Source organism: Triticum aestivum, chromosome 2B, assembly GCF_018294505.1.
Source record: "Triticum aestivum cultivar Chinese Spring chromosome 2B, IWGSC CS RefSeq v2.1, whole genome shotgun sequence".
In the NCBI taxonomy this organism is placed as follows: Eukaryota; Viridiplantae; Streptophyta; class Magnoliopsida; order Poales; family Poaceae; genus Triticum; species Triticum aestivum.
The window spans coordinates 27084965-27097424 of record NC_057798.1 but is presented as its reverse complement, the minus strand read 5'-3'; the positions used below and the strand labels follow the sequence as shown (position 1 = coordinate 27097424).

The window sequence follows — 12460 nt, the reverse complement described above, 5'->3', positions numbered from 1 at the left end:
GGGTACAAGAGTGATCCAAGAATGGCTCACAGGACAGCGGTCAAAGTTATCCTTAGTAACTAGTGGACTAAGGAATTTTCTCGATTATGGAGGTGGTAAAAGAGTTCGTCGTAAAGGTTACGACGATGCAAGCTTGACACCTATCCGGATAGCTCTGAGTAGAGAGACCGGATACATATAATGGAGCAATAATTTAGAATAGCTCCAAGTAGAACAGTTGTTTGGAATAGCTCCAAATAGAGCGTGGTAGCTGCATCTAGGAGATGACATAGAGATTTGTAAAGCACACACGGATCTGAAAGGTTCAGACTCGTTGACAAAAACCTCTCTCACAAGCAACATGATCAAACATAAAACTCATTGAGTGTTAATCACATAGTGATGAGAACTAGACTACTGACTCTAGTAAACTCTTGGGTATTAGTCACATGGCGATGTGACCTGTGAGTGTTAATCACATGGCGATGTGAACTAGATTATTGACTCTAGTGCAAGTGGGAGACTGTTGGAAATATGCCCTAGAGGCAATAATAAAAGTATTATTATTATATTTCCTTGTTCATGATAATTGTCTTTTATTCATGCTATAACTGTATTATCCGGAAATCGTAATACACGTGTGAATACATAGACCACAATATGTCCCTAGTGAGCCTCTAGTTGACTAGCTCGTTGTGATCAACAGATAGTCATGGTTTCCTGGCTATGGACATTGGATGTCATTGATAACGGGATCACATCATTAGGAGAATGATGTGATGGACAAGACCCAATCCTAAGACTAGCACAAAAGATCGTGTAGTTCATTTGCTAGAGCTTTGCCAATGTCAAGTATCTCTTCCTTTGACCATGAGATCGTGTAACTCCTGGATACCGTAGGAGTGCCTTGGGTGTATCAAACGTCACAACGTAACTGGGTGACTATAAAGATGCACTACAGGCATCTCCGAAAGTATCTATTGTTTTATGCGGATCGAGACTGGGATTTGTCACTCCGTGTAAACGGAGAGGTATCTCTGGGCCCACTCGGTAGGACATCATCATATGCGCAATGTGACCAAGGAGTTGATCACGGGATGATGTGTTACGGAACGAGTAAAGTGACTTGCCGGTAACGAGATTGAACAAGGTATCGGTATACCGACGATCGAATCTCGGGCAAGTAAAATACCGCCTGACAAAGGGAATTGTATACGGGATCGATTGAGTCCTTGACATCGTGGTTCATCCGATGAGATCATCGTGGAACATGTGGGAGCCATCATGGGTATCCAGATCCCGCTGTTGGTTATTGACTGGAGAATGTCTCGGTCATGTCTGCATGTCTCCCGAACCCGTAGGGTCTACACACTTAAGGTTCGATGACGCTAGGGTTATAAAGGAAGCTTGTATGTGGTTACCGAATGTTGTTCGGAGTCCCGGATGAGATCCCGGACGTCACGAGGAGTTCCGGAATGGTCCGGAGGTAAAGATTTATATATGGGAAGTCCTGTTTTGGTCACCGGAAAAGTTTCGGGCGATATCGGTATTGTACCGGGACCACCGGGAGGGTCCCGGAGGTCCACCAAGTGGGGCCACCTGCCCCAGAAGGCTGCGTGGGCCATGTGTGGGAGGGGACCAGCCCCTAGGTGGGCTGGTGCGCCCCCCACAAGGGGCCAAGGCGCAAGGGAGAGTGGGAGGGGGCAAACCCTAGTCCAGATGGGCCTTAAGGCCCACCTAGTGGGCGCCTCCCCTCTCTCCCCCTCCTGGCCGCCGCCCCCTTTGCCATCTAGGGCTGGCCGCACCCCTTGGGGGTGGGAAACCCTAGAGGGGGGCGCAGCCCCCTCTCCCCCTATAAATAGTGAGGCATAGGGCTGCCCATAAGACGCGATTTGATCTCTCGTTGGTGCAGCCCTGCCCCTCTCCCTCCTCCTCTTCTCCCATGGTGCTTGGCGAAGCCCTGCGGGATTGCCACGCTCCACCACCACCACCACGCCGTTGTGCTGCTGCTGGATGGAGTCTTCCTCAACCTCTCCCTCTCTCCTTGCTGGATCAAGGCGTGGGAGACGTCACCGGGCTGTACGTGTGTTGAACGCGGAGGTGCCGTGCGTTCGGCACTTGATCATCGGTGATCTGAATCACGACGAGTACGACTCCATCAACCCCGTTCACTTGAACGCTTCCGCTTAGCGATCTACAAGGGTATGTAGATGCACTCTTCTCTCCTTTCTACTCGTTGCTGGTCTCTCCATAGATAGATCTTGGTGTTACGTAGGAAAATTTTTGAATTTCTGCTACGTTACCCAACAGAAATAAGACGCGATATACTTGAAGTCAAAAGGTTAATACTAGAAGTAAAGACTCTAGTCATATCATAACTTGAATGAGTGAATATAACCAAGCACTAAAAGAAGTAGAAAAATACTTAACACCTTCTGTCGGTTTTTCAGATCACGATTCGCCAAAAGAAGATTCCAGAATAATTATAAGGCAGAATAACACAATTCTACAACTACTAGTCCAGATTTTGGAAAAGCTAAATACTAAACGAGATAACAACGAGTTGATATTATCTTCATCCGGAATAGTCTCATCCTTTAAAAATATTAATTCCGAAAAATGGAACTATCTAAAAGCCTGTCTAGACGAGACACGACCATCCAGTTAATAAGGCAAGATTCTAGGCCGCTAACCATGATGAATAGGATATCATGCAGAAGTGACGACATAGATAATTTAGAAGAGGTTATAGACATGGAACGCGAATTAGAAAGATATCAGAGAGACACGTTAAGAAAAATAAGACCGCAACAAGTATATCACATGGGCATATTTGAAAGTAAAAGCGGATTATACAGAATATCTAGAGAAGTGGAATTAAGTGTGTTAACGCATCTGGTTGATTTAAGAATTGTTAGCAAAAATATTAAGAATGAACTTAAATATTCAGGGTACAAATATATTCACCAAGGGATGTATATTATAGGAGTAAAAGGAATGACAAGAAAGAAATTAGGAACGAAGGTATTAATTACATTACTTGATAAAAGATGGGAGTCGGTAGACAAAGCATCATTAGGCTTTATGGATGGAGATATGAATGAAAATAGATTAATAACATATATAGCTCCAGACTTAATGATGCCTGTAAAAGAATTTATTGAGAAAATGAGCTTTGGGTTTGAAACCTAAGGATATGAAGAATTTAAAGGAACAAATTTGTTAGTAAGCATTGAATTCATAGGAAGACTCACGAATAAAAGCAGCTCTAGATACAAAGTAAACGTAAATGATGTAATAGAGAGCATGCAATCTAAAGGCATAAAATTTATGAGCCCTCTTAAAATTGGTTCTGAAGAGAGAGCAGGAGAAAAATGGAATATAAGAGAATTAATAGAAAAGAAAGAGTTGAAGCAGCCAAAAAATTATATAGGCTACCAAAATAGCGAAGGAAGTAGTAGCATTAGATTCTTGAAATATAAATCCGCAGCCGTAGAAGAAATAGAACCTCTTTTGTCAGAAGCAGAGAGTAGTGATAGTAGGAATAAAGGAGTAAAAGAATGCATGGAAAAGGCAGACTTAGAAGATGAATTAAAACATTGGGGAGAAAAATTAAAACGCATAAACTGGGAATATAATAATTCAATGACATCAGATTGGCCTAAAATAAGAGAAAGAGAATTATTCTTTATTAGAGAAATTTCGAGAATAAAAATATTAATAAAGGATAAAAAACCAGTCATTAGTAACCCAGTGGTGCCAAAGAATAATATTAAACGTGAAGAAAATACCGATATTAAGAATAAAACCGAAAGTCATAAGGAGAAAGCCATAAGTGAGGAAGATCAATGGGATATCAATAATAAGCTATTATTATAAAGTTATGAAGAAGAAGAAGAACCATGGGATGAATATGAAGGTAAAAATTATATTGATTCTGAGCAAAATGCTGATTTTATAAACTTGTTAGATGACGAAATTCTGCATAATTTAGAAAATGTGATGGAAGCCATGGAAGTAGATTTAGGTGGTCATAAAAGAAGAAGAGGATATGGCGAGTCTTCTGTAAAAAGAGATGGAGAAAGAGAGAGACCTACTCGATCAGCTGGAAAATGGCCTCCTGAAAAAGATGATTATCAACCTACATATATCCCTGGACAATAATACATTTATGGGTTCTAAAAGAAGAGGTTTTGAAAAAGTAGTGCAGTTCCAAAACTCTAGGAATGATGGTGCAATTCTGAATTTAGCAGCCCATGACCCTGTAGATTGGCCGAATGTAATTAGTGTGTGGAAAGGATTAATAGTCCAAAAATATATACAAAATCAATATAATATAGGGAATAAGGTGAAAGATATGATAACATATGTTGAAATATTTTTGGGAGAATCAGTAAAAATATTATGGGAACAATGGGTAGAGACATATCCAGACCAATACGAAGAACTAAAAAGAGTTGGGAGTAATCCTAATAACTTTGCCAATGTCATATCAAATATGGTCATAGCAGAAGATCCAGAATTGGGTCATACCACATTGAAAAATGAAAGGTTGAGAGAAATAGAAAAATTAACTTTAACAAGTTGGAAAGGTATAAAGGAATTTTCTCAACATTATTTATACAATGCTGCCATAGCTAAGCAAGGCTACAATACGCCACGCGCAAGTAGTTGCCGCCCTCGCTTCGGAGCAGAGGAGAACGCGTTGGGCGAGGGAGAGCGCGGCGCGGGGGAGAAATAGGAGCGGGGGAGTGTGCCGGTTACTCCACTCGTGAGGGCAGGGGACATGGGTGGAGAAATCGGGGGGAGTTGCAGTTGAAGGAGGCAGCGGAGCGACGAAGAGGGGGGAGAGAGCGAGCGACAGAGGGAGAGGGGTTTTCTGATAGGTGGTGGAGAGGGAGATGGTCAGTTAATGCCTGTCTGTCGTGGTGGGAGTTGCAGCGCATGTGAAATTACAGTTTTACCCCCCAACAGCTATAAAAGTAAATACATCTATAGATAAATGAATGCACCAATTGAATGCATATATTATAATGAGATAAGATCATACAAGCACTGCTGATATCCTTAAAACCAAAAATAGATGGCAAATACACTACCAAGGGAAGAAAAATACAAACAAAAAATAAACACCTAAAAAACAAGAGAAAAGAAGTTCAAAAAATAAAGAACAGAAGTTCATGTACTCTAATAAAAGAAGTAAAGGAATAAGAATAAATAAACCATAAAGAAACAAAAAGAAGAAGTTCAAGTACAAAAATAGATGAAGTTCATATCTAACCCTAAACCCTAAACACTAAAACCCCTAAGATAGATAGTGGGGTCATGGATGTGACGGACTCGCCTCCGCATGCGACGATGCGGCACGCCGCGTCGTCGCCTGCTCCGGCTCGTTCCTGTCTCGGCCTCGCATGGGGAGGGGAGGGGGGTCCCGACCCCCCCTCCCCCCCTGCTCGGCCTCGCGCTACCGCATTTCTGCGCGCTAGGATTTGACAGGATGCAATGCGGTTATTCTGTTTCCACCCCACCGCACGCACCCTAAACCCTAAAAACCCTAAGATAGATAGTGGGGTCACGGATGTGACGGACTCGCCTCCGCATGCGATGATGCGGCACACCGCGTCGTTGCCTGCTCCGGTTCGTTTCTGTCTCGGCCTCGCAGGGGGAGGGGAGGGGGGGTCCCCCTGCTCGGCCTCGTGCTACCGCATTGCTGCGTGCTAGGATTTGACAGGACGCAATGCGGTTATTCTGTTTCCACCCCCACCGCACACACCCTAAACCCTAAAAACCCTAAGATAGATAGTGGGGTCACGGTTGTGACAGACTCGCCTCCGCATGCGACGACGCGGCACGCCCTGTCGTCGCCTGCTCCGGGTCGTTCCTGTCTCGGCCTCGCAGGGGGAGGGGAGGGGGGTCCCGACCCCTCCCTGCTCGGCCTCGCGCTACCGCATTGCTGCGCGCTAGGATTTGACAGGACGCCATGCGGTTATTCTGTTTCCACCCCCACCGCACGCACCCTAAACCCTAAAAACCCTAAGATAGATAGTGGGGTCACGGATGTGACGGACTCGCCTTCGCATGTGACGACGCGGCACGCCGCGTCGTCGCCTGCTCTGGCTCGTTCCTGTCTCGGCCTTGCAGGGGGAGGGGAGGGGGGGTCCCGACCCTCCCTCCCCCCCTGCTCGGCCTCGCGCTACTTCATTGTTGCGCGCTAGGATTTGATAGGACGCAATGCGGTTATTCTGTTTCCACCCCCACCGCACGCACCCTAAACCCTAAAAACCCTAAGATAGATAGTGTGGTCAAGAATGTGACGGACTCGCCTCCGCATGCGACGACGCGGCACGCCGCGTCGTCGCCTGCTCTGGCTCGTTCCTGTCTCGGCCTCGCAGGGGGAGGGGAGGGGGGTCCCGACCCCCTCCCCCCCTGCTCGGCCTTGCGCTACCGCATTGCTGCGCGTTAGGATTTGACAGGTGGCAATGCGGTTATTCTGTTTCCACCCCCACTACACACACCCTAAACCCTAAAAACCCTAAGATAGATAGTGGGGTCACGGATGTGACGGACTCGCCTCCGCATGCGATGACGCGGCACACCGCGTCGTCGCCTGCTCCGGCTCGTTCCTATCTCGGCCTCGTAGGGGGAGGGGAGGGGGGGTCCCGACCCCCTCCCCCCTGCTCAGCCTCGCGCTACCGCATTGCTGCGCGCTAGGATTTGACAGGACGCAATGTGGTTATTCTATTTCCACCCCCACCGCACGCACCCTAAACCCTAAAAACCCTAAGATAGATAGTGGGGTCACGGATGTGACGGACTCGCCTCCGCCATGCGACGACGCGGCACGCCGCGTCGTCGCCTACTCCGGCTCGTTCCTGTCTCGGCCCATACTTGGGCTAATACCATGATTGCTCATGAGACAAAAGTCTAAAAAAATAGCTAGAGAATTAAAATTACAAAGAAAACCAAAGAAAGAAAATATAGAGCATCATGCACCTTCGCCTTCCAATGTGGAGTGCAATCTCCAAAACTAGAAGTTCAACCATTAAAAAAGAAGAAGTCCAGATTCTACTGAAGATAGTGCATGTGGTCCAGCTCCACACTTACACAGTAGTTACAACAAATTGCAGAAAGAAATCTACTAAGGGTTTTTGATTTCTGGAATGTAATCTGTCCTGGAATATCAATGTCAAAAAGATTAACCTGCATTCAAATTTTTTTTGCCGTGACATAAAAAACCAAGAAAGAAGCACCCGAGGAATAATAATGTTTAGTGTCGAAGAAACAAAATGCACAAGGCGTAAGTTAGCTAATCAAATATTCTAAATAAAAAGATAAGTTCAAGTTGTAAAAACATAAAAGTTCGGCGTTTTGAAAAAAACATCAAATGAACATGTAGAAAGACAAATTACACAGAAGCAAAAATCTTGTAAGTTCACGTTAAACACAAACAGAAGTTCTACCACTTTTGAAGTATGCAAACATGTTACAAAATAAAATAAGTAAGGTATGCATGCATATTTGGGAATAATCCCATAGTTGCCGCGGAACAAACTAAAATCCAAATTAGAAAAATTGAAAATTACAAAAAAAAGAAAAAAATAAAAAATATAGCGCGATGTTGTACCACCTTGCAATGTGGAATTCAGGAAGTTCAATCACTCGTAATATAGAAGTCCAATTACTACCACAGAACGTGGATGATCAAAAAAAATAGTCCTGAAGAAAGAATAAATATAAAAAGGATGATTTGTGTATCTATGGACCAGCTCCACATTTACGTATATGAGTACTCTGAAAAACAAAAAATCGTACACAAATTTTTTATAACAACACCAACCGAACAGATCGCATTGCAGCATTACCCAAAAAACATGCATTAAAACGAGGGAAGTTCAAGCACAAAAGGTGCAGAAGTCCAACCCTGTAACACATACAGTAGAATCACTGGAAAAAACACATTATCGAATATGCTTTTCAGATTTAATCACTTAGGTGACTACACCTTCTCGGTCCGAGACCTCAAACGATATCCTACTCCGCCCTAACATCAAAACGATAAAACCACCAAGCTGTCTCATCGAAGAACCAAAACCAAAGCGGGCGGACACGAGATCCAATCGCCCGATTTCTGGGGTGTATGCGCCTGCCCGACCAAATTAACAACGTATGAAGGATCCAATCTTATTACTGCAATCAAATCTGTCCTCTATATTCACACAAAAACAATAAATCCACAGAAGCCGCGGAAACCACTCCCGCGGACGAAGAACACAAATCCCAAAATCAAATCCGTTGAAATTAACGACAAACTGTCCATGAAACTCGTACCTACACCAAATTCCCATCATGTTGGAGGTTATAAACGTCCAGTGAATGCATTAAACTTATAAACACACACAAGTTCATCCGCCCCGAGAGTGAATCCGCCAAAATGCAAAATTACGAATCAAAACGAGCATTTAGATGCAGGTATGAGTATATGGATTACATTCACATCCCAAGCAACACTACCGACGGGAGTAATACGCAGGGGAAGCCACAGTTGCGAAGATAGTCCGAAGGTCAGGCTTGTACACAGGGAAGTTCAGGCGCTTTATATGGGAAGTTCAGGTTGTGATCAGAATATTATTCTGATCCCGTGATCAGAATAGTGTTTATGTATATATATATATATATATATATATATATATATATATATATATAGAGAGAGAGAGAGAGAGAGAGAGAGACATACACACACACACACTTATAAGGACATGGTTGCATAACCAAATTAAACATCCAATTACATAGGTGGCTACTACAACCATGGCATTTGCACACACCAAAGTAAATTATTAAATGCATAATTTCATAGGTGGCTACACACATATGACACTTCCCCACACCAATAAAGTAAACTATATATTACATGCATGATTAACTAGCATAAACGATTATATGATCATCATCTACTTCTTGTGATGCTTGCTCTGCTTGTGGCTCGATCCAGACTCGTCGATTTGGGTAACGAGGCACTTCCTCATGTCAACGATCTGCCTGTGCATCTCGTAGCATATGTACACGCTCTTGGCCGTGACTTGAGGTGAGGTTTATCCAGTCACCGCATCCAGACCCTGTGCCAGGATACGACACTTGTTCTCTGGGTATCCTACTTCATCTTTTCGTAGTAGAGGTTGATGATGGCCGAGGCGAGTTCGACCAGGGAGTCTTTCTTCATGCTGCCCCAGACCCTGTAGTGGTCACGGATTTCGACAAGATTCTGACAGGCCAAGCCCGTAACACTGAGCGTTTTTACATCGTCGGTGGTTTCTATCGTGCCGAACTTGTAGTCGGTGCTGTTGACAAACATGTTGAAACGGTCGCAAGGCTCTCTGGCCATGCAGTAGTGGTAGATGAGGACATGATGGTGCACGCACAACTGGGCGACGTCAACCTTCTGATCTATGCCCGGACTACCAGCGGTGTACTGGAGGTCGGTGCCGACCACCTTATACTTGTCTCCAGCAAGCAACTGCTTAATGGTGTTGATGTAGTCGTCCACCACGGCCGGGTCGATGGTGTACACCACCGAGAGATCCGTGTCCCTTGCGTGCGTCTCCACTTTATGCTCGCCGAACTCCATTGGAGCGCTGCTAGACATCCCCTCTCTACGTGTTGTGGTGGGTGTGCTTAATATGGGAATGTTGTACTCTGATGTATTTCAATTATGAAATCATGCTTCCTTAATATGGGAATGAAATATATTATGTGTTTAATATAAATGTCAATTAAATTAATAAATGAATTAATAATAATAGGGCAATTAGTTTGCTAATTGGTTTTTGCTATTGCAAACGATTAGTGAGAAAATACCGTGGGCGATGACCTAAGGCAATGCACATAATTTCTATAAATAAACCGTGTTGGATCGATGAGCAATCACACACAACATTTTCTTCAAAACTGTTTGCATTAGGCCACCTTGCGCAAACGTTTACCGCATAAAAGCTGTAGTGTGATGGATAGACTTTGCCACACAGTTTCTTCTATATGCACCATGTGTGATGCATTCAATAACGCAAACAATAAAATTATTAATATTGTGTGTGATGGGAAGGCCATCACAAACGATTTAACGGGGAAAATTGTGTGTGATGTACCTACGAACGAAAACGTTTTCCTTGCAGCGACTATGTGGGATGTATATACGAACGGAAACGTTTCACAGGGATTGACTATGTGGGATGAACTTACAACCAGAAATGATTTCGCATGTATACTTGTATTTTTTTGAGCAGTACTATACGTATAACCGTATTTGTTCGCTCGCCGGTCGCACACGACCTCATTTTGCCGATCGTGTGTGCCAGGAGGACATATCCCCGACGGTTTCTGGGTCCTGTGGGAAGGACCCCCCCTATCGCCCATACTCACTAGGTGACGGTTCCGAATGCCGTCGCGGAAAGGGGTTAAAAACCATTTGTATAGCACCGACGTGTACCAGTGAGTGCACACTAATGCTAAGGCAAGTTGTTCTAAATGTTTGTAAAATTCTGTAACATACCACTTGTGAAACCCTAGTCTTGTTATTGCTACTATGTAAGCTAGGAACTTTTTTCACATGGAATAAAATAAGTGATTGAACAATTTATTTTATCTTTTGCATTTTCTTCTCTTGGGTCAAGTTCATTGAAAGTGCACTAGTATTTGAGCTAGGGGTTACTTGGACTCCTATCTACCTTCTACTTGAAATCAAGCCCCCTTATCATTTTTCCCTCTACCGATGATCCAAACTCACTTTAAGTTTCATCCGGGCTCAAGCCCAACGACCCAAGGCTAGACAAATATCTTTACCTCTGCTCCAACACGTTTTCTTGGCTCGGGAAGGTTCATTTGGGCGACCAAATACAAACCAGCTTATGTCAAACTCAGATTGCAGCATTGTTTTGAGTACAAGAAAGAAACTCGACATCTATCCAATTCTAGTTGACCTAGGGCTGCCCCAACCGACTTAGAACCCTTATAAATACCTCTCCTGCACCCCAAGGCTCAACACCCATGAAACCATGACTCACGAGCCACCCCAAACTCGCCACAAAGTCGATCGCATGGAATCCGCGAGACAGCAGGAAACTGTCTTGTATCCATCTATTCCCGGGGTACTTGAACATCTTCTTGAAGATCCAACGGTGAAAATGTTGTGGCAGAGAGTCTACTCCAAGCCTGTAAAATTTGAGGGAAATCAAATGATGCAAACTCCCGTGTCGTCCAATCTACAGAGACCATGTGCAGGCATGATTCTCTGCGATGTCAAACCTTCGGTTTGTAATCTACTGCTATCCCTTGGTTTCACGTTTTGTAACATCATGAAATCTTTATAATTTGACTCATAGGATGTCATCATATTTTCCCTAAAATTTCTACCAAATCCATGCAGCCAATCTCCGTCACCAAGGTCATCTCCGAGCCGCTATCCCTGAGGAGGGAATCTGTCCAGATTTGGTTTTGCGAGCAGCCCAGCGATCGACTCGGATTCCCTCCTTGGGAACCTGTCCAGATTTGGTTTTGCGAGCAGCCCAGCGATCCTCCCAGGGAATCTTGCCTGAACAGGGTCTTGGTAGATTGGATAGCACAAGAGTTTTCACCATTGGATCGCCCTCAAATTTTACAGCAACAATTTCACCGTTGGATCTTCAAGAAGATGTTCGAGTCGCCTGGAATAGATGGATTACGGGACAGTTTCCTGCTGTCTAGCGGATTCCGCGTGAAAAACTTTGTGGCGACTTTGGGTGGCTCATGAGCTATGGTTTCGTTGGTTTTGAGCCTTTGTGTGCAGGAGAAGTATTTATAAGGGCCTAGGTCCGTTGGGGCTTCCCTAGGTCGACTAGAATTTGATAGAGATTGAGTTTGTTTCTTGTATTCGAAGACAATGCTGGAATCCGGGTTTGACACGGGTTGGTTCATATTTGGTCACCCAAAGGATGCTCCTGGAGCCAAGAAAACATGTTAGAGCAGAGGTAACCATATTTGGCTAGCCTTGGGTCGTTGGTCTTGAGCCCGGATGAAACTTAAGGTGAGTTTGTACCGTCGGTTTAGAGGAAAAGATTGATAAGTGAGCTTGATTTCGAGTAGAAGGTGGATAGGAGTCCAAGTAACCCCAAGCTCAAATACTAGTGCACTTTCCATGAACTTGTCTAAGAGAAGGAAATGCAAAAGATAAAATAAATTGTTCAACTTTTATTTTAATCCACATGAAAAAAAAATCCTAGCTTACCTAAGGTTATCCATCTTCTGCCGACAACTGTGACTGCGCACCATTCACAATCCCCCCACCCCCCACACGCGTGTGATGTCGGCTACAATTGAGGTCCGGCATAGCGAGAAGAGGGCCTCTTCGACCGTATAACTGGTAGAGTATGTCTTGTCCGCTCATGATGTCCAACGGCGGCAGCGGGCATATGGCACGAGACCTCATCTTTGACGTCATAAGCATCAACTT

General features: G+C 44.3%; 1 protein-coding gene across 1 annotated transcript; it reads left to right on the top strand.

The window, feature by feature from the left end:
- Nucleotides 1–10788: 10788 nt before the first annotated feature.
- LOC123040103 (uncharacterized) lies at nucleotides 10789–12201 on the top strand. Its single transcript, XM_044463036.1, has 2 exons — nucleotides 10789–11282; nucleotides 11399–12201. The coding sequence occupies exons 1-2, from the start codon at nucleotides 11028–11030 to the stop codon at nucleotides 11759–11761; spliced, it is 618 nt and encodes a 205-aa protein (XP_044318971.1). The 5' UTR covers nucleotides 10789–11027; the 3' UTR covers nucleotides 11762–12201.
- Nucleotides 12202–12460: the final 259 nt, after the last annotated feature.

Bases quoted from the DNA above. Each gene is read 5' to 3' on its own strand.
- LOC123040103 (XM_044463036.1), top strand. From the start codon at position 11,028: ATGACTCACGAGCCACCCCAAACTCGCCACAAAGTCGATCGCATGGAA. The intron at 11,283-11,398 runs GTTTGTAATCTA...AAATCCATGCAG, and splicing joins TCTGCGATGTCAAACCTTCG to CCAATCTCCGTCACCAAGGT.